Raw genomic sequence first — 22184 nt, 5'->3', positions numbered from 1 at the left:
TTTAGTTGTCATTTAATTATTATTTTTTTCGATGTATTCACAATTTGTTGAAATGAAAAACTTATAGATAGCAATTTTTAAAATATATAGGTAGTTAACGATACACATTACATAATACAAACATTCCTAAACATTATGATTTTAACGATTTCACATTTTGTGCCAAAGCAAAAATTTTGCGTTAGTCTCATTAAGAAAAAGGTATTGCACGCGAACAAATTGAGTATAGGTACTCAACGTTCGCTCATTTAACTTTTCGAAAGATTGTTAAAGTTGTGGATAGTACCTATCCATGGAAATAAATATGCGGGCAAATCTTCGCTACAATTGCTAGGAACAGTTGCCCTATTGATATTAAAAGACGATCAATCAAATACAAATAAAATATTTTTTGTTCGCTTGTACATAGTACCTACCTACATCCTCGGACGTGCAGTTTCACCTTATTAGTTATAAGCGTCGTATTTTCCACATAAAATTGATAGTTATTTATTATGTGAAATCAAAATATACCTATATACTATGTACCTATATAATAATTGCAAATCAAAAAATGTTTATATAGTTGTATATTCTACGAACAAATCCTATTTCTAAGCAAAAATACTGATTGCGCAGCAAAATTGTAACATCAAGGTATTATAACTTTATCATGTACACCTGATAGCGATCATTACTCATAGTATAAGGTTAAAGATCGTTTATTTCTCAAAAGAATACAATTCACTTACATGAGAAATTACAAACACTAAAATTTAACAAAAATATTACATGTTGGGTACATCGCAACACAATATATTAACAATTTATAGTCGAGACAAGAAATTAACAGTATGTAGGGTAGGCTTAAAACATATATACACAAGTTAACAGAAATATGCGCAACTGGAAGTGTCATTGTTAAGGTGTTATTTTATGTTTCATTATATTATAGTAAAAATTAGTACACGTATTTATTTTTATTTATTTGTTAATTTATTTATTCATTTTTTTAAAGTGAAAACGTATGATTTTTTTTCTTTATTATATGTTCTTTAGTATCTGGCATATATCCACTAAGCCGCATTGGAGCAGTGACGTGAATTAAGAAGGAAGGATACCGGCTCTTTCTCCATACAAACGTAGTCGACTGTTTTCTTCCTGGATAATCACACTAGGTCAAATATTTTTGTAACATAAAACCGTTAACTGCCAGTGCCAGTATTTAATGTTCTGTGGCCAGTGCCATTATCATGCCCCTATGTCTGAGTTTTTTAACCGACTTCCAAAAAAGGAGGAGGTTCTCAATTCGACTGTATTTTTTTTTTAACCGACTTCCAAAAAAGGAGGAGGTTCTCAATTCGACTGTATTTTTTTTTTTTTTTTTTTTTTTTTTTATGTATGTTACATCAGAACTTTTGACTGGGTGGAGCGATTTCGACAAATTATCTTTTAATCGAAAGGTGGTGTGTGCCAATTGGTCCCATTTAAATTTATTTGAGATCTAACAACTACTTTTCCAGCTATATCTAATAATGCGTTTTTACTTGACGCTTTTTTCGTCGACCTGCGTTGTATTATACCGCATAACTTTCTACTGGATGTACGGATTTTGATAATTCTTTTTTTGTTGGAAAGGAGATATCCCAAGTTTAGTACCATGATAAGGAAACCAGGATCTGATGATGGGATCCCAGAGAAATCGAGGGAACTTCTTGAAAATCCGCAATAACTTTTTACTGGGTGTACCGATTTTAATAATTTTTAATTTAATCGAAAGCTGATATTTGTCATGTGGTCACATATAAATTTTATTGAGATCTGATAACTACTTTTTGAGTAATCTTTGATAACACGTCGTTACTTGACTATTTTTCGTCGATCTACGTTGTATTACTCGTCAATGTAATTGAAGTCGGTTTTTTTTCGTTTGCGAGCAAACACAATTATTATGTATGTTACATCAGAACTTTTGACCAGGTAGACCGATTTCGATAAATTTTGTTTTAATGACTGACGAAAGGTGGTGTGTGCCAATTGGTCCCATTTAAATTTATTTGAGATCTAACAACTACTTGTCGAGTTATATCTAATAATGCGTTTTTACTCGACGCTTTTTTCGTCGACCTACGTTGTATTATACCGCATAATTTTGTACTGGATGTACCGATTTTGATATTTCTTTTTTTATTGGAAAGGAGATATCTCTAGTTTGCTACCATGATAAGAAAACCAGGATCTGATGATAGGATCCCAGAGAAATCGAGGGAAACTCTTGAAAATCCGCAATAACTTTTTACTGGGTGTACCGATTTTGATCATTTTTAATTTTATCGAAAGCTGATGTGTGTCATGTGTTCACATAAAATTTTTTTGAGATCTGATAACTACTTTTTGAGTAATCCTTGATAACGCGTAGTTACTTGACTATTTTTTTGTCGATCTACGTTGTATCGTCGATGTAATTGAAGTCGGTTTTTTTTTTTCGTTTGCGAGCAAACACAATTATTTTAATATTGCCTATTTTTTATACATTTACACATTCATTAAAAAAAATTACGCATACTTACAAAAAAAGAGAACTTAGAAACAGCGAGACAAACATTTTATTCAAATACCGATTTTTTCAAGTTTTTCAGGTACGCTTTTCTCTTAAGCTCTGATCCTTCTACATGGGAAAAGAGGCCTATGCCCAGATATTACAGGCTGAAGTGATATTAATGATAAATTTAGCAACAATTTATGTTCGTGAGCCGTTTGGCTACGGCAGTAAAGAATATAGCCACCTCCTCTCTTCCCGTGGCTTCCACTATCACCTTTGAACTTAAAAACCCATCCAACTGCTGGCTTTGAAATACACAGGTCGAAGACGGGCAGCAGTGTCTTCGTTGCGACAAGAGTTCTACTTTTTATCACATAGGTACTGCAAATTATCTAAGTGGCATTTTATTTTGAATTTGTAATCTAAATATTAATTAATTGTTAGGTACAATTAACTATCAACTATAAAAAAACAGTGAGAAAACTTCTACTTTTCTGTATTATTAAATTGTAAAATCTGGTTTCACTTTTATAGAACAGCCACGCTTTCTTGTTTTGCATACCTACATAGTTCTTGAAGAATTGGGAGCAGATACGTTTCCCATTCATCCAGGAGTTTTTTAGGGTGAACAAGATAACTACAAAAAAATTCATTATCTAATTTGTACTCGTCGAAATAGTGATCCAATTTTGACTAATTACTCAAATAGCTCAGTTCAGAAATATACTCCGCCAGTCTCCATATGATATTGGCGAAGTAGGTAATATCAAATATTAGTCTCACTGACAAAGCTAAAAGCTATACAATGAAGAAATTGAATTGAATACTCCGCAAATTAAAAAAACAACCTAACTCAACAAACTAATTATCAATTTACACAATAACAATTGCCTTATATATCTGTGCATTAAATATTTTAGATTTCCTGAATTCCTCATAACAATATTCACATAGTCGAGGCAATGTGATAAGGAAGTTCGTAATATAATTATGTATTCCGCCCTAACCAATATGTATAAAATGCTATTTATTACTTGGTCCGTAACATCTATAAGAAATAATGCTATACAAACCCATATAAATTTGCTGAGCATGTCATTTGAAATTTTAATTATTTTATGTCAAGCAAGTTTCGATATGCTAAAAGGAAACAATACTGCCAGTATAGTTATTTCTGCTGCAAAAATAGTTAATTTGCTATACAATCAGGATATTTTATATGCAATTAGTTTATTTGCTTACAAAACAAATTTATGTTTAACATCTGAGAAAAAATATAGTTAGGAAATAATTGTAATGGTTTTGATAATCAAATACTTTACTTGTTGTCAAATAATATACTTGATATTAAAATGATTAAATTGATGGACATAATTATCTTGTTGGGTCATAATTTTTTTTGATGTGCAATTAAAAATGTCACAATCAAAACGAGCGCAAGTAATTTTTGGTAGGTGTACAAATTCAAATAAGGTCAACCAAGTTGGTTTTGTACTGATCGCTCGCATGTAAGGTACGTTATACCAGTAGTTGGTAGAGCAACTATTTGGAAAATAATGAAATGAAACAAAAATTGCATGTGATCTTTTATTTTAGCTGGAATTCTTTTTAATTAACAAAAACACTTGTTACATTGAAAGCACAAGCAATACATATCGTTCATAGGTTGTCGGTCATAACATGAAATTTTAATAAAGGCTTGGAAGGAAGATAAAGATTGAAATTTTTTTATTTACTAGTAATTAATAGTTAAAAGAGAATAAGGCGTAACCAGTGGGACATAAACACAGCCCCGACATTAACTATTCGTTTAAATACATACTGTGTTCTCAATTATTACACTTTGGTCCCGTGAAAACTGCAGCTACGCCTCAATGAAATATATCACTACGATTACTTGAGTTAATTATTAGTAATGTAGAAGAAGAATCGTTGACTAGATATCAGATCGCTTATTTTAATTTCGAATTATAGAATTTAGTATGTATTTATAGCGATCATAGCCTTATACCAATCTTATAAGCACTTTAAGAATTCTTAATTTGGTCAAATGAGATTTATAATGACATTATAACTAAATATTGACTAGTTCTGAACACAGATAAAAACCCTGCAGACAGTATAAACATATTAAACGTATTAAAAACCTAAAGAAGAGAATTGTAATATGTGATGCTCGTTTGGAATAATTGGATACCTGTTGTATTGTAAAATACTCGTAGTTCCAACTTTTATGTTTTGAATAGAAATTACATAACAAATTCAATTTATCTAAAATAAGTACATATATTACAATAAACATGCGTTGTATTATAAGAAACCTTGAACTTTTTTTGCGTTTATACTGCTTGAGATTTATTTCACATTTACACGCACAAAATCAGTGAAAGTTTTATACAAATCAAATAATTCGGAAGTCTGTACCTGGAATTCTGACCTTAAAACAATTTAATTATAAATTATTAAAAAAAAGATGTATACATAAAATCTATTCATAAACAAATTAAAATTTTAAATATTAATTACATACAGCTTCAACTTTACTTATATTTAAGTAAACAATAAAGTAACAATAAAGTAAACTCCAATCGTAAGTTATTTACGATTTCCTAAAACTGTAATTTTATCAGTAGGTACACTCAAGCGTGTTTAAAAATCGAGCAATTTAAATAAATAACCAACACGCCACACATATTTTCCTGTAAAAGCTAATAAAGACCAGTATATAAGAATTAGGGCGATATATTTTGCAATTATAAAAAAAAAAAACAAGACGTAGAAAATAATTAGACGCAGTATAAAAATTAATAAATCGTTCAAGAGTTTTTAGTCTGTTGTTTTTCTTAGATATTTAAAACCGTATATAAATATATTTATAATCATAACATCAAACAATTAAAATCACACTATTGTGTAATAAAATTACAATGATTAAACAGTTATATCATCAATATTTATAATACTAAGGGTGCTTAGGGAAGGATTAAAAGAGTGTATAAAAGTTGATAAAAAACTTTAGATTTAACAACATACAAAAGCTACCTCGCGACGATTATAATATAATCTATAATAAAATTACTTAAGTATTAAAATTTAAAATGTATCACTCAAGGTATTATATTTTTAGGTAAAAAGAAAAATAATACATAGTAAAATTTGCAAAATATTCAGAAATACCATTTTTTATAACACAGAAAAATGCATTACCATAGTCAGGACTAGAAGTGTTCGCAACGGCTATAACAGTCATATTAATAATACGTTATAAAGATACGCTACTTTTCAAACGCCTATTATTTTTTACGTTATAATATATTATTATAATATTATAACGACGCGTTTTGATGCTCGCTGTTAAACGTTACATAATATAATTATTTAATACTAGCGGCCGGCCCGCTCTCGCTTCGCTTCGGGTAACTCAAGTTTTATCAATAAAAGTTTTATGACTGATAATATTCCTTTCTTCCTATTATGTAATTCATGTTATATGATTTTTAATCTGATATAGTAGTTTTAAATGAGTATCTTTTTACAATATTTACATTCCACTTTTTATGCAATTTCATCCACTACAGTAAAATAATTCCACATTTGTCCTTTTCATAGCATTTTAATTAATTATACTAAAATAGTATGACTAAACTGACTAAGAAACTTAATTATATTTACAGTACCGTACCGCAATCGTAAAAAAATAACAACCTCGACAAAATAACGAACAGCATACGAGACGAAAAACGTGTTTTCCATACTGAAAGAGTGTATACATACATACATATAATCACGCCTCTTTCCCGTAGGGGTAGGCAGAGACCACTTCAAAGATTATATAATATATCATATATCCATACTGATTATTTAACGAAATGAAATAAATAATCTAACGTGTAGTATAATACGAACTAAAATTATCTTAAAGTTTAGTATAAAAAAATTAGTTCTGGCCATTGAAAGGAAAATAGTATAGAAATACAGTTTGACACGGAACTAATATATTATACGGCAAGGTGTGTTTTCATTCCGTTACGATATAGTACAATTTTGCTCAGTGTCTATTCGAGTTGTAAAGTAATAAAAATATTTTTTCATAATAAATAACGCTCGCCAGGTAAAATAAATAATAGGTTGTATAATTATTTATAAATATTAGGTTATTTTATCCGCTGTCTAATATAACGAACACTTCTAGTCAGGACATATAAATACTTTCCTTCTCGCGTTTCTGACTATACAGGAAACATTATTTTAACGCCACAAAGGTAATGTACGTAATTGTTAAAAAAACTGTATAAATAAGAAACTGTTTATTTGTGTACTTTAATATTGACAAAAGTCAAATAATTCCACAAAATATTTAAAAATTCTCTATGTATAATCCTAATTCGTCTCTAATACAGCGAAAACATTTGTTTGCTTATACTTTAAATACGTTAAAATTTAACAAGTTCGTGTTTTGTGTTCGTGTTAACTATCATTACTTAAAAAAAGGTACTTATTATGGACTACTAAAAAATTAAAGCTATATGAAAGGTCACGAAAAAGAGTAGCCATTTAATTACTTCAAAATATTATCTTTTAATAGATATAATTTATATGTTGAAGCCGTAACATCTGAATAATTTTCACATTTTGGTATAAAAGAATAATTTATTATCGTAACGAGCTTTAATGTTTATACGTAGCGTGTTACTTACAATTTACTGTCCAGGCACGTAAACTTTATAATACACGTACAAAAGCATTTACTGTGAAAACCGTATCAAGTAATGTTACGTGATTAAAATTATTAATTTGAAGTAGTTTATCATATTAATCAAATTTGAATAAAATTAACTTGATATATTTCAATGACGCAATAAGTTTATTTATTCGTTTTGTACTACAATATGTAAAAGTAACAAATGTATTGCTGTATGATCTGGATTTTTGTTTATAGACGAACTGGAATTGTTTATGTAGACGAATTATCTTGAAAAACTAGGTTTGTACTTTTATCAATAATAAGTTTTATTAGTAGTTACTTTTGTAACAAAGAAAACGTATACGGTGATACTTAAAAAATAAATGCCACATCTTACGATATAAAAATTACTACTGGACAAACATCAAGCGCATTGTAAATTATAATATTATCTTAATTACTTCTATTATTCGAAATCACACTTACAGGTTATGAATAACCCCTACCATTTAAAGCTCCATTCCACAAATACGAAATAAAATTGTACGGAAATCGTAACTTATCTTAAATAATATATATTGAGATCTTATAACAATAATGTAAAGCACATTATTTAATTTATTCTTAAATTTCGTAAACCCTATTGTGTTAAGCGTGTTCAAAAACAACAATGAAAATCTCCGCAAATCAATGTTTATTGCGTAAATCAATAAAAATAAAGTAGTTTAGTTTGGTACATATTATGACAAATTTATAAAAGGTTAGGGTTTATGAAATTTCAAAATAACGCCTTGTACTTCAATAATAACTTTGAAAATTCTTAGGGCCTGTTGCACCAGTTGTGGATGCTATTTGAGAGATGAAAATACAAAAAGACTGACAGCGGAATGTAGGCTAGTAGGACTTATTTCTCCACAATTATAAATACACTAATTAATAAACTACAACTAAGATTAATATGTGCAAACAGAATTATCATATCACAAAGAAAATAAATCAAAACCTTTTTACTGTCATCCGTCAAATAGCGTTAGTCACAACTGGTGAAACAGGCCCTTAGTGTATATTATTTTTAAATGGCACAATAAATTGCATGAAAAAAATCTATTCTGTAGATTATACATTGTACCGAACGTTTTATGTAAATTGTTGCTATACATAATTGATTAATAGATTTGCTATGGTTCAATTTAATGCAAATAACTATTACATAATACCTGAATAATATTTTCTTTATATAAAAAAACTATATGTAATGAAAATTTCTAGTTAGTAGGTATGAGAAATTGTTTAATATGTTTGTTTGTGCAATATCACTTATTGAAGTGGATAAATAATTTTAGTGCTATTATAATAGTAGTAAATGTTTGAAGCATTAAAAGTTTTCCTTGTCAATATGTAACAGACAACATTTTTACTTTTGTAATTCATCTCTCAGTCAGCTTTTAGTTTATCATAATTGTATAAAACAATTATTTTTATAAAAAGAAATAGTCATTATGGTTAAAGTTACTTGCACCTAAAAGGGTTCTGTATAATATTAAAGTTAAAAAGTCTATTGTGTCAGATCTCAGACTTTTGTTGCAAGTCTTTTAATTAATATTTAAGGCTTCATTGTATGATTATCTTTTTATATAGTTTTTTTTTTTAATGTTAGCTTACTTGAATCTCTCACTTTCAAAGTTTCAACAGATAATTACACAGACTTTTAGTATTTATTTTTCACAGAACCCTAAATAGGTGGATACACACACACTTAAGGATTTTTAACAATCATGGAATTAACGGCACAAATATAACAAAAGATTATTAAAACATAATCAACTTAAGGCGTTAAAAAAGTAAAAATATTATGTCTATCTATTATTCATAATGTTTGTACTACTTTTCTTTTTTATAGAACCGCTGTACAAATTCAGTCAAGTTAAAGACTTGCCCCGGGCCAGAGTCTGTATCCATATTAATGTACTCATCTAAATTGTGAGTTGCAACTGAAATTATAAAATATTTTATAGTTATTTATTTTTGGATAATTTTATTATCAGTATCAGTTCAGCCTATTGGAGTCCACTGCTGGACATAGGCCTCCCCAATTTTATTAGGAATGTAATAGCTTGCATTGGCTAAATCTAATAAAATATGAATTAACTTACTTGAAGTACGAATAGCTGGATAGGGAGGAGGTGGTTTGATCCATGAACCATCAGGTCTTTTCATATGACGTCTGTCCGAGGCAAAATGTTGTAAGAATTGCTTGGCAGGAACTACACGGAAGAATCTAAAACAGTTAGTTTTTTTAATTAAATGTTCCAAAACTTAAACTAATGTTTATTATTTTGAATTTACCTGTGAAAATCAGACTTCAACACTTGATCTGTACGGAATGTTTCTGTCACATATTTGTGGAAGAATGTTGGAAATGGTAATTCTGAATCCAAATCATAAACAAGGCATGTTTTGCAGTCCACAGAATAAAGGAATATAACATGATAGTCCTAAAAACAAGAGTATTTGTAAGTTTACATTACTTTCAGTAAATTCTAAATCCAATTACTGAATTTTAGAAATTAGACATAAGTAAAATGCCATATTCATATTTCGAAAAACAATATAATAAATATCATTACACACCCATATGACTAGACGATCGTCTTCACGCCCAGCCCTTTGTTTCCACAAGGGCACGGTACGGCAAGGGTTCGAAATGAATACAACGAAACATCTGTCCAACTCTACCGGAACCCTCAAAGACACATCAGAGCACAGTTTCCAGACGTTTTCTTCACTGCAATGCAGCAAAACAGAAACAAAGCAAAACGTTAAATATTATCCTCGCTTAATGCGTTTATATTAACAACATAAAATATATACTTACCAATAACAAGACACATATGAACATTCAGCCTGTTTGGGAAACAAGGGTTTAATGTTTTTATCACTTTTTTTATTATTTTCATTTTTACTGAGATGCACTTGTGCATTGATCGACATTTTGACAGCTGTATTAAAGTAATTTTATTATATTTTGTTACTGTCTGTAAGCAGTGCCCCCAATTCTTGAAATTTTTTTTCCCTAAAGTTTTTGATAAAAGTCCCTAAATTAGAATAAAACCTTAGCCTAAAATTATATAAAAATCAGTCAGATTATTTTTTTATTAGTTTTGTTTTTCAAGGGTTTTAAAATAGAAAATAAATTATTTTGTTTCCTTTTTTTAAACTAACTAATATATGTTATATTTTATATAAAGTATTCATATTATTAAAGAATTTATATCACATGGGTAAATATATTTACTTTGCGTGTATTTTTAATAATAAATTAACAAATAAAAATCTTTCTTTATTAGATGGAATAACATATTTATAATTATATTAAGGAATTGTTATTTGTTTATTGGTTTTTATATTAAAATATATTATGTTCTGATGAATTAAAAATTCCCAAAAAAATGTATCCCCTAAAACTTTCCCGTTATTCGCAAAATATTCCCAAATTTAACGGAAAATCCCTTAAAGCTGGCATTACTAGACGTAGCAAGTAGCACAGAGCATTCGAGAAGTAGAGATACCAATTTATAATCTGATAAAACATATTACAACATGAAAAATCACAAAAAATAAAAAAATAAAATATTGAGGTATCTCTAAATTAAAGCTATGTGAAGAATATATGATGAGAGAGATTTTGTTGTTTTTTTCATGTACAACTGTTAATTAGAATTCATGGAACAAAAACAAAAGCTAAATTAAAAATTAAAAAAACTGAAAATCAATAATTTTTACTTTGAAATTAAAATATTCTTTATATTTTCATTGCACTCAAAAAAATAAAGTAAATTATAATTTTTTTATGTAGGGTTGACTTAATGGTGATTTCTTCTAAGAGAGTCAGTTCAACCTTAGCCAATCTGCGGTTATGAGAAATATGCCACATAGGACCCATATGGCCCGGCTGTGCAAGTATAGTTTATGACTTTATGTAATACAATAATCGAAATTTAAAATTGGTTTGACAAAAATATTTTGAGTCACATTTCAATTCATTTTTAAGCTTTTAGCACATAAAAAAATACGACCGTAACTTAAATATGTTAAAGTGAATTATTTACACAAAACCTTTGGCTGTATAGTTTGTCACCTTTGCTTGTTTAAGTACAAAATAAAAATACAATTCTTTATGCTTTATGCAATATGGCCAGCTGGTTAGAATTTTGAACTTTTGAAGCTTTGAACAAAAGCTAATATTATCTTTTAGTTGTTTCGAAATTTACTTTAATATTGGGGAAAAGGAGGGCGGTGCGTTGTCTTAGGTTTCGGCCGGACTAGCGTATCGTCCGGACTTTCAATTCAGTATTGTTATAATAATTACGACTTCATATCTTATCCTTGTAAAACAGCCACGATGACCCGTAAGTTCTTCATAATTAACCAATCTAATTACTTCAAAATGCTATTTTTAGTTTTCGTCTCTTTTAACTAATGAATAAAAATTGTGGTATTCTAAATATTCGAGTTAAAATATCATAGAATGTTCTGGATGTTTATTGTGTAGCTGCATGACAATTTGAGTGAGTCAAAAGTGACGCTTTATTATATAAATTGATCTTATCCTTTGTTGACAACAATAAGGACAAATATAATATGTGTATCGATTTTTGAGATTGTAAACAAATTTGTTAAAACTACGCATTAGTATGTAAGGTTAAATATGTATTACTGATTTCGTTATTTTTAATGACAGGTGGAAATCAGAGAGATTTAGCTCGTATGAAAAATCAGAAAAAACAGCAAGAAATGCAGAAAAAAAAGACAGCTAGCGAAAAGACTGGCTTGTCTCTTTCTGAAAGAAAACATAGGTATATTTATTTACGTTTATTATTAGTGTTTACTAGTAGTTATATTTTCTTTAATTAAGGATTTTGCTAATATACTTTTTTTATGATGCCATTATGTAGCTTTCCCTAAACTTAATTCATTACAGTAGTCACCAAAAAAAATCTACTTAAAATTTCATAACATCCAACTTATATTATTGTATATAATTTGATTTATTTTACATTTTGTAATTATATACTTACAGGGATGCAGAATTAATGAGAGAAAAACAAAGAAGAAAGGAAGAACAGCAGGCTCCAAAGCAGCCTGTTAATTAATAATGAAACTGATCATCGACTGCCTGACTTTATGAACAATAAGTTTGTTACAATTCAGTTATTTTGCTGGAAGATAATTAGATGGAAACCTGATAGAGATTTGCATGTAAATTGCAAGTTCACCTGTTGCCTGATATACCCAATTTATATATAGAATTTTTCTGTTGTTAAATGTTTGTGTAAGGTTATATTATATATATAATAAGCTCTGGTTCATCGATCTGAATTTGTATTATAAATAAAATAATACCAACGTAACTTCAAATATCTTTAGCATTTATGAGGTCTTAATATGACTGAATAGATTAAATGTATGTATACTATCTAACTACCCAATTTTACAAAAGAATAAAGTGTAAAAAGTAATGATTACTGTTTTAGTTTTAAATTGTGTTAATTACAATTAATGCTAACAGTACAAAAGAAGAAGATTCATTGCACAGAAATTAAATCTATATAATAATTTTCAAAACAATTTATTAGACCCCTTGAAGTGTTTCCAATTATGAAAATAAATTTCTTGATGTTAGCATATCAATAATTGAAATTTAAATACATAATATAATTTTAGTGTAAGGCTTTAGTAAAAATCATATATTTTATCATTGATGGTCTCAAACTTATTTAAATTAGATAAAAATACGATTTCTCAGTTGCATTTAAGTTAATTCAAATAACAGTAAAAATTGTTTAAAATAATTCAAACTACCTACATTACAAACAGATTTATTATGACAACTTGAGATAACATTTTATACAGCATATTCAATACTAGAAAAACATAATAATTGGATGAAGAAAGGAATTTGTGATGTATTTAAATTGTACAATGGCTGACCAAGTTTAGTAAATAAACTTAATGGTTGATAATGACTATTCTTTTATATTTGTTAATCCTAGGCAGCATCAATTTTTTAAATAGAGATTAATATCATGATTATGATATTTTAATGTAAATACGATTAAATCTTTCTTTTTAAATTATGCTTAAAGTAAATATGAAATTTGTATTTACCTACAAGTAATCTAGTGCATACAAATTTTAAAATAATTGGATTAATATTTAGTACATTTAACATTTTATTACAAATAATGCTACGCTGTAAGTCGAGGTCGTTCTTTCAAGGTATAATACCAAGCTTGGACTTAATCTAAGCAAAATAATCACATATTCATTTTTTAATGACCCGATGACACAAAAATAGTACAATTTACAGTGAACCATAAATAAATAAGAAAATATTATAATTAAGGGCAATGTTTTAGTTGCCACCTTTGTTAGCGTGACATGAGAATATTACTATGCACGTGGAAAATCGACAATCAGTTTTAAATTATAGTTACATAACTTGCATTGCATGCTTTTAATAAAGAGATTAACAAAGGTTACTAAGAAATGCAAGTGTGCAATAATTGATATACCACTATCAGCATTTATAAATTATCTTTCACAAGTAAGATTGTACTAAGTGTCACATAAAAGATTACTTAAACCAGTTTATTAGTAAATTTTAATAATTTTCTATGAGATTTACATTTTATCGCTATAAATAATCGTCTGTCTTGGATACATTTAAAATTGTAAAATAGTCTCAAATCAAGTAAAAATACTACTTAATACAATTTAAAATAGAAAATCATTTAGGGAAAAAGAATTCACCAAAGAAGTTCAATTTAGTACCATATATCATTTTATTACATTTTCTACTATACATGAAAAATTACATTAAACTTACTTCTATGAGGGCATCCATTAATTACGTGAGCTGTTTTTCAATCAGTTTAGACCCGTCCCCCCTTAGGTGAGATTTAGTGAAACTTGCCTGGAACTCCCCTTACGTGAGATTGACGTAAATTTAATAGGGATTAACGGGAAGTAATAAACTGTTCAAGTAATAAAATTCAAAGCAAAAATTAAATGATCTTAATATTTATTTTAGCGTCCAAAATGAACACTATATATATATTAGCTGACCCCGCAAATGTTGTTTTGCCATATATTTTAACCTTCTCAAACCCTGCCCCCCTCCTTATAACTTAGGTATGAAAAATAGATGTTGTTGGATTCTCAGACCTACACGATATGCACACGAAATTTCATGAGAATCGGTCAAGCCGTTTCGGAGGAGTTTAACTACAAACACCGCGACACGAGAATTATAAAATTCTCGTAATACTATATTTTTTTGTAACATCTGTAATATTTTATATTTTTTGTAGTTGATATAAGATTTTCGATTATCCTCGCCCCCCTTGGTTTAAATGAGATTTGGGGTGATTTCATTGGACCCCTCCACCCTATTCTGAGCTCATGTAATTAATGGATGTCCCCTATGTCACAAGTGCATCTTTAAAGAAAAAAAAAAAAAATGATAATAAGCTCTATAGAGGATACTAAAAACATTAAAACTCAATAACAAAAATTAAAATTTCTAACTTATTCCAAAAATAAAAATGTTAACATTCCAAATCATTTACTTTAAGGGTACATTTGAAAAGTACCACATTCTAAGACTAAACTTACAAGGTATATAAAATGTTTAATACCTATAAAACAAAAATAATATTATACATTGCCATTCAGCACGGCTTTCTTTTCAAATTCTTCTCTTTGCTTATAAAGTTCTTTGGCCAAGTCTTGAATGAAAGGATGGTTAAATTTCCCATATGTTGCTTTAAAAAATTCTTCTAATTTTTTTGGAGCGTTGTCTCGCTTCTCATACTCATAAGCTTGGAGGATCATGTCGTAGCGATCCAAGTCCTTTGCAAACTTAGCCTCTGGTGAGCTTTGATTTTCATACTCCTGTAATACAAAGTGCCAAAGATTAACAAAATACTATACTTAACAATCTCAAATAAAATTTATTTCTAAATATCTTAATCTCGTTCAAATGGCTTATCATGACTGAACTGAGCTAATAATGAATTAAATTTAAAATTATTTGTAATTTATCTATTAATATAATATTCCTGTTACCTGAAAAAGTTCATACATTCGGTCACCCGCGAGCCCTGTGAGCTCTGCAATAGTTTTCATTGCTTCATCTTCTCGTCTATGCTTCTCTTCTGGACTTACTCCACAATGCGGCGTTATATCGCCTACTATGCTCTCTGCTAGATCATGTACTAAAGCTTCAAGAAAAAACAGGGTATAGATATTAGATGGTAATATTACAATATTGTATTATTGTAGTCAAAGTTGGAATAATAGAAATATACGCTTACCGATTTGTAAGCACCTGAAACGGTCTAGTTTAAACGGATCGTTTTCATCAGTTAACAAGAAGGTCATTAAGCCCATGCGATACATATGACCAGCTATGGATTCGCAATTGTCTATATCACAAATTACCCAACCTGTTCTTTTCACGTGCTGAAATAAAATATAGTTAGAAAAATATAAAAATTGGAAATTTTCAAAAAAAAAATGTTTTTTAATTTCTGCTTACTTTAAGACGACCTACTAATCCCAAAAATTCAAGAATATTTTTATTTTCTACCAAAGCCATATTGAATAAGACAAACAATTATGAGAAAACGTAATTTTAAAAATAATTAAAATATTAAATGTACTTCGATAACAACACAATTTAATAATTCGAAATCGAAATTCAGACTTCAAACCACGGTCGTACACTACACTACACCATATACTTATCTCTTATCTATGCCTATGCTTCAAACAAATCGTCAAAAATCAACTTTTAAGCATGACGTTTGACTAATCGATACGGTGTTGCCAATTTTGTTTATTTTTTTTTCTTTCTTAGTAGATAGGTAATTACTATTTTGAGGTAAAAATTTCTTATGTTTTATGTCGCTTCCTATTTGTGGAAAACTGAAAAATCATTCTTGACGTCTCGCAATATTCTGCCTTTTGAGTATTGAGTACTTATAGTCATTGATTTCTTAGATTACTCAGATTTCTATGTCAACCACTTCAGCCTAATAGAGTCAACTGATGTACATAGGCCTCCAAAAGTTCGCGCCAAAAATGGCGTGAACTCATGTGTTTTGATGGTGGCCGCAGGGCTGGCTTTGTCGCACCGAAGACGCTGCTGCCTGTCTTCGGTCTGTGTTTCAAAGCCTTTTCAAAGGCTTTTTAAATTCCAAGGTGGTAGTGGAACTGTGTTATCACTTAATCGCCTCTTACGACACCTATGGGAAGAGAGGTGGTGGCTATATTCTTACAGCCGTAACCACACAGCAGATTTCTATCTAAGTTCTTTTTAATTTTTTAATTAAACTTTTTTACGCACGCTTGACTTGGGGAGTAAGCTGGTGAATGCGTGACGAGTGCGTTACGAAAAGTGTAATCGGGTGAGGTGAACGGAACAAGAGATGTGCGAGCATAGATCTTCCTTCTCTCTTGCTCTCTTAACCAGTTACGTTTCGTATATCTAAGACACAGTACAGGCCTATTGTACAGGCCTATTATTACAAAGAGTATATTATTGTTAAAGAAGTTTTACTTCAGTCATGTGATCTACACACTCGTTTTTTTATTTATATAGTAGTGTTTGTGTTCAAGGTTCAAACTAGAATGGTATGATATAAAATATTATTTGGCAGTAAACAAATTTATTAAAAAATGCAAAGATAACTTAATTGTTAGGTTATCTGTGTAAAGGATAACAATAAGAATATTGTTAGAAGACGCTAAGATCTCCTTGATTAATATTATTTTTTTTTTAAATCCGTTTGAATATAAAATAGGAAGCTATAGTAATCAACACCAATAAGCAATCATATATAATATTTTAAATTTAAAACATATTAGTTGCTAAAACTTCCTTATTGACATAACTCGTAAGCAATACGATGAACAGCTCATGGTTCCGAGTAGCTTTAAATGGTGTAAGTATTGTTGAGATGAAAGAGAAATACTCGTACATACGAACTTTTGAACATTTGGCCGTGGCCCGTTACTTAATATTTTTATAATCTTTGTCGATGTGTGATAGTAATAAAGCAAAATTATTTATCGGTTATTGTTAAACACTATGCCCTATATGTATTGTGTTTAAGCCATTAAAATTGTTCAAGCTTATATTTTACTAAGTCGTTTACTTCAAATTTAGATTTAAGCCAACTATTGGAATGAATTGTAATTAATAAGTATGTGAGGTCCTAAAATATTATAAAAGTAGCGTTTTATATTAGCTGTATCTCTTTTTTTATTGCTAAGAAATGCTTTTATTTACTACTCCCATCCAGGGCTGAACTTTTGCTTATAGTTCGCTTAAGGGCATTGTGAACGCTCCATTACCCCAGTGGCGTACTCTATTGTTAATGGTGAAGGAGCGCATATCGGCGTCTCCTCATATCATTTTCCCCTAGTCGTCTTCAGTGGAGCGAGTCAGCGTGGACGTCAGCCTCACGCTGTCACTTCTTAGTCTCCTTTAGCGCCATAACCTCCTCGCAGAAGTGGCCACGGCCGACCAGCACCTCTCATTGCCGAGCATGCTGTGAACAAAACCCTCGAAAGTTTGCCGTGCAGTATCTACTGTCTACGTCGTCTAGTCTACTCGTGACAGGCAGGGGTTGCTACCCTATCCGCAATCTGATGCGGGTATTTACCGAAGCGCCGTACCCGGTAAGTAGCTTTTTTTTAACGTGGGGCAAATCCTCATGAACACCCTCCGGCGAGGGGGCACCGGAGGGGAATTAAACTCTTACTGAATAAAAACCATCCACGTGTGAGCAGACCTCCGTTTAAGTGGGGCGAGATGGGGTTGCACTAGCATGCACCACCTCGCCCCAAGATCATCCCTCCCGACGACGCGTGGGGTCTCAAGCCGGCCGAAGGTCCCCCGACCCTCCAGCCGGCCACCCCACATAAGAGACGCTCAACCGGACCAGTCTACCGTCTGCAGAATGAGGGTACATGTCCAGGAGCGTCCCCCCTCCAAGCCAAGTGGGCCTGACCTCCAACGCCCGGCTACACGGCGTTGGGGGTCAGGCCCGCCTGGCCCTGGCTTCATTGCAACGCTAGATCGCACCGAGCAACCGAGCAAAGCTCCAGGGAGCCCAGCGCGATCCGGCAACTACCCCACGGGTCGCGTGTCTTGTCTTGATCCACGAGGCGCAGGGCCAGACGAGTGAGAGTGTCATCGTCATCCAGAAGAGGAATGGGAGGCTGCGAATACATGACAGCGTTTCGCACGCGATAGTCGTGGTGACTAGACACACCAAGGCCTGTGTCTACTACACCAACGACAGGGATGACGCGATCTGTCGTTTCGTCAGGAGGGCGGCGGAGGCTACAGAAAAAGACATTCTTGAGCACAATCTTAAGATGGCGATTCATAATAGAGACACCGCCGTCGTTGAGAGTGTTCTCGCGATGTCAAAGTAAAATGCGAATAGGTTACTTTGCTTGGGGGCAGGTGGTGATATAATATTATAATATATATATTTTAAGAAAACGTTTACGCATGTAAAGAATGTAAGATTAAGTTAGATATAAGTACCTATATTATTATTAGGAAAATGTGTTGTTCGTTAGATGATGGAAGATATCATTATATAAAATAACTTTAACAAAAAGAAAAAAAGATAAGAAAAAAAATATAATAATAAAAAAAAAAATCGTAAATAAATTTTTACATCTAGAATAAATAATAGAATAGTTAACAAAAAAAAAAATGTATTATATGTTAGAATAAGAACTGGTCGATGGACTCACGTCTTTATTGGAGACATTAAGTTAGTCTAACTTAAACAATGATGTTGCTGAGTAACGCCTACTTTGATTTAAAAAAAAAATTGCATGTTTTAGTAATAAAAAAGGACATGGGTTCAAAAGCCCGTGGATTTATATTACTTATATACATATAAAAAAAACTACCCCATGGGTCCGCCGGACTGTACCGACAACCGAGCTAAAAGCTCCATGGAGCCAGCACGGCCCAGCCTTCACGCAACTGGTCTGCCGGATTGCACCAGAAACCGAGCAAGCTCCAGGGAGCCAGTACAATCCGGCCAGCACACCGCGCCTTAGCGCTACCGGGCGGGCGAGCCAAAGCCCCCGGACCCACCCGCCCTGTCCCTCTCGGCTAGGCAAACGCCCCACCTCTAACGCCAGATCGCACCAAGCAACCGAGCAAGCTCCAGGGAGCCCAGCGTGACCCGGCAACTACCCCACGGGTCCACCTGACTGCACCACCCGAGCTAAAAGCTCCAGGGAGCCAGCACAGCCCGACCCTCACACATCAGGTCTGCTGGACTGCACCAGCAACCGAGCAAAGCTCTAGGGAGCTAGCGCAACCCGGCCGACTTACCGCGCTTTCGCGCCACAGGGCGGGCGACCGAACCAACCGTCCCGTTCGTCCGCCGGTTTTTGGTCCACGGGGGTCCAGGACCTAAGAACCCTCACTGCCACTCGCTGGAACCAGACGAGTGGCATTCCCACCACCTAGGAGACGCGCCCAGTAGGAGATCCGGCAACTTCCCTTGGGACATTAATTCCCCTGGACTGGGGTACGTACCTGCGTCAGGTCAAAGGATAGCACCCTGTGTCACTTTTTGGCTCAGTGACGAAGATGAGGACGTATGGCGTCCACCGTCGATAAGACCGTCATTGGAGACCCCAGACCTTCTTTCCACCAATCAAGTAGGGCTCTCTAAGCCTGAGCCCTGAGCCCTGACCTTACTTATCTGGTTCGCACTCGTAATTTGTTCTAGAGTTCGGAGGCTCGACTGGTACGAATTATTAAAGTAATTGAGCCCAATCAGGGATTTTACGGGTTAGTTTCGGTTACGTATATTTGAACTATTAGCTGTAGTTACGGATAAAAAAATAAAAAATAATTAAAATATTACATTTATTTGATAAAATGTAATAATTTTTAAGGAATTTTCAAAGAAAAATAAAATACGTAAACGTAAATGAGTCATGTGAATAATTAGGTTTAAAATACCATAAGAATTTATTGTAACTAAGTAATAGAAATAAAATCCATATTAAGAACGCGCACGGCTTGTGTATTTGTTTGACCGAGCAAACATAAGAACGTATCATAAGATATATATGCCGCCGCGTTGGCGCAACGGTCACAGCACTGGTTTGTGGCTGTTGCACTGGCGGTTGCGGATTCGATCCCCGCACATGACAAACATTTGTATTGGCCATACAGATGTTTGCCATCGCCTGGATCTTTGTGTAGTCTTCGTGGGTCTCCCCATTGTGCCTTGGAGAGCACATTAAGCCGTTGGTACCGTTGTTATCGTGAAGACCTGATAGCGATCGTTATTTACAGTAGGGAATATATCGGCCAAACCGCATTGGAGAAGCGTGGTGGATTAAGCTCTGATCCTTCTCCTACATTGGGAAAGCGGCCCATTCCACACCATCGCCTCAAAAAGCTAGTAAAAAGTAATAGTATGTCAAATCGCATAACAGCAGTATTGCGAGCTCGCAGAGGCAACACAAAGTATTAAATTGTGTGTAAACGGCACATCTACAGATGTGTCATTACATTAGCGAAAAAAACTGGAAAAATTGCACATTTTTATTTATTTTACATATTTTTAAACGCTGTAAAATTACACATTTTTATTTATTTTAAATTTTTTTTTGTAAATGCTGTAATGCGCAAAGCTTGAATTATATTTTTACATTAAAATATTCCTCAATTTAGTCTTTATTTTATAAAGCTAGGTCAGGTACCTAATTTTGAAGATATTGAAGATTTTCTAACCGACTCTTTTTCTTTGCGGTCCAGTTTATTTTTAATGTCTGACTCACCCATTTCAAAGATCTATACAAATAAATAAAATTGGACTGTTTGTTTTTAGTATTAAAATAACCGCTTTTTACTTAATGCATATGAATGTAATCCATCTAGCTAGGATTCATTTTTATAAAATTTTGTTTTATCCTTGTTTTTAGGGAGTGAAAAAATAGCTACAATATCGTTAGAATACGAAGGTAAATTTCGCAACTGTCAATAAAGTTGTAATAGCTCGGTTGGCTCGCCAGTTTGGATTCATGCCCCAGCGTAGTACCGAGGACGCCCTCGGTGATTTTTTTGAAGTCGGTTAAAAAATACTTTATCAAAACCGGCAGCGAATCATTTTAACTCTCTCTTCTACTACTAATCCTTCACGATATTAAAAATACCGAGCTGAGCTCGGTCACCCAGGTACTTGTATTTTTATTACCAGAATCCTTACCAATATTATAAATGCGAAAGTAGCTCTGTCTGTCCGTCTGTCACGCTTTCACGCCAAAACTACTGAACCGATTTAAATAAAATTTGATACACAGATAGCCTACAGCCTGAGAAAGGATAAAAATTACTTTTTAATGCGAAAATGGGATGTAAGAGGTTGAAAGGTGGGGATGAAAAGTAGTATGGAAGTATCATCATTTTTAAAGCTAGAAGCCTGAAACTTATTTAATAGGTTGTTGATTCGATATAAATAAATATGTTATTCAAAGTTTGTAAAAGTTTTACCCTCAAGGGTGTAAAATAAAAATAGGGAATAGAGGATGAAAGTTTGTATGGAAAAATATGTAAGGTTTATGTAAATGTTTTATAAGTTTGCGATAAGAGACTAAATATTTTAGCTATTCTGATATCTAAAATAAACCAAAAGATATAGCCAAAAAATGGTGTCTAAAGTCACTATTCCATGCGGACGAAGTCGCGTGCACAGCTCGTTAATAGGTTTAAGGAGTTCATTTGTCATAAAAACAAAACGTTCACTTATGATGAGATACAATCAATATACTATAGTAGGATGTAATAATTTTTACCTCTGGTACCCTTAATCGAAACGTCTATAATTTTTACATTGTATATACTGGCGTGTTCTTTTA

General features: G+C 32.0%; 3 protein-coding genes across 3 annotated transcripts; 1 reads left to right on the top strand and 2 right to left on the bottom strand.

The window, feature by feature from the left end:
* Window positions 1-8856: 8856 nt before the first annotated feature.
* On the bottom strand, window positions 8857-10214 carry LOC123657287 (protein N-terminal glutamine amidohydrolase). The gene is made up of 5 exons (XM_045592868.1): window positions 10081-10214; window positions 9837-9990; window positions 9552-9700; window positions 9359-9483; window positions 8857-9196 (listed from the first exon to the last, which is right to left on the bottom strand). The coding sequence occupies exons 1-5, from the start codon at window positions 10194-10196 to the stop codon at window positions 9087-9089; spliced, it is 654 nt and encodes a 217-aa protein (XP_045448824.1). The 5' UTR covers window positions 10197-10214; the 3' UTR covers window positions 8857-9086.
* A 1725-nt stretch (window positions 10215-11939) lies between these two features.
* On the top strand, window positions 11940-12724 carry LOC123657258 (putative SERF-like protein). Its single transcript, XM_045592835.1, has 2 exons — window positions 11940-12061; window positions 12286-12724. Exons 1-2 carry the CDS (start codon window positions 11940-11942, stop codon window positions 12356-12358), a joined length of 195 nt encoding a protein of 64 aa, XP_045448791.1. The 3' UTR covers window positions 12359-12724.
* A 2052-nt stretch (window positions 12725-14776) lies between these two features.
* LOC123669854 (5'-deoxynucleotidase HDDC2) lies at window positions 14777-16051 on the bottom strand. Its single transcript, XM_045603384.1, has 4 exons — window positions 15808-16051; window positions 15584-15731; window positions 15336-15490; window positions 14777-15161 (listed from the first exon to the last, which is right to left on the bottom strand). Exons 1-4 carry the CDS (start codon window positions 15865-15867, stop codon window positions 14925-14927), a joined length of 600 nt encoding a protein of 199 aa, XP_045459340.1. The 5' UTR covers window positions 15868-16051; the 3' UTR covers window positions 14777-14924.
* Between the last annotated feature and the right edge of the window lie 6133 nt (window positions 16052-22184).

Source organism: Melitaea cinxia, chromosome 1 (assembly GCF_905220565.1).
Source record: "Melitaea cinxia chromosome 1, ilMelCinx1.1, whole genome shotgun sequence".
Classification (NCBI taxonomy): Eukaryota; Metazoa; Arthropoda; class Insecta; order Lepidoptera; family Nymphalidae; genus Melitaea; species Melitaea cinxia.
The sequence above is the reverse complement of the archived record's forward strand: the minus strand, read 5'-3'. Positions and strand labels throughout refer to the sequence as shown.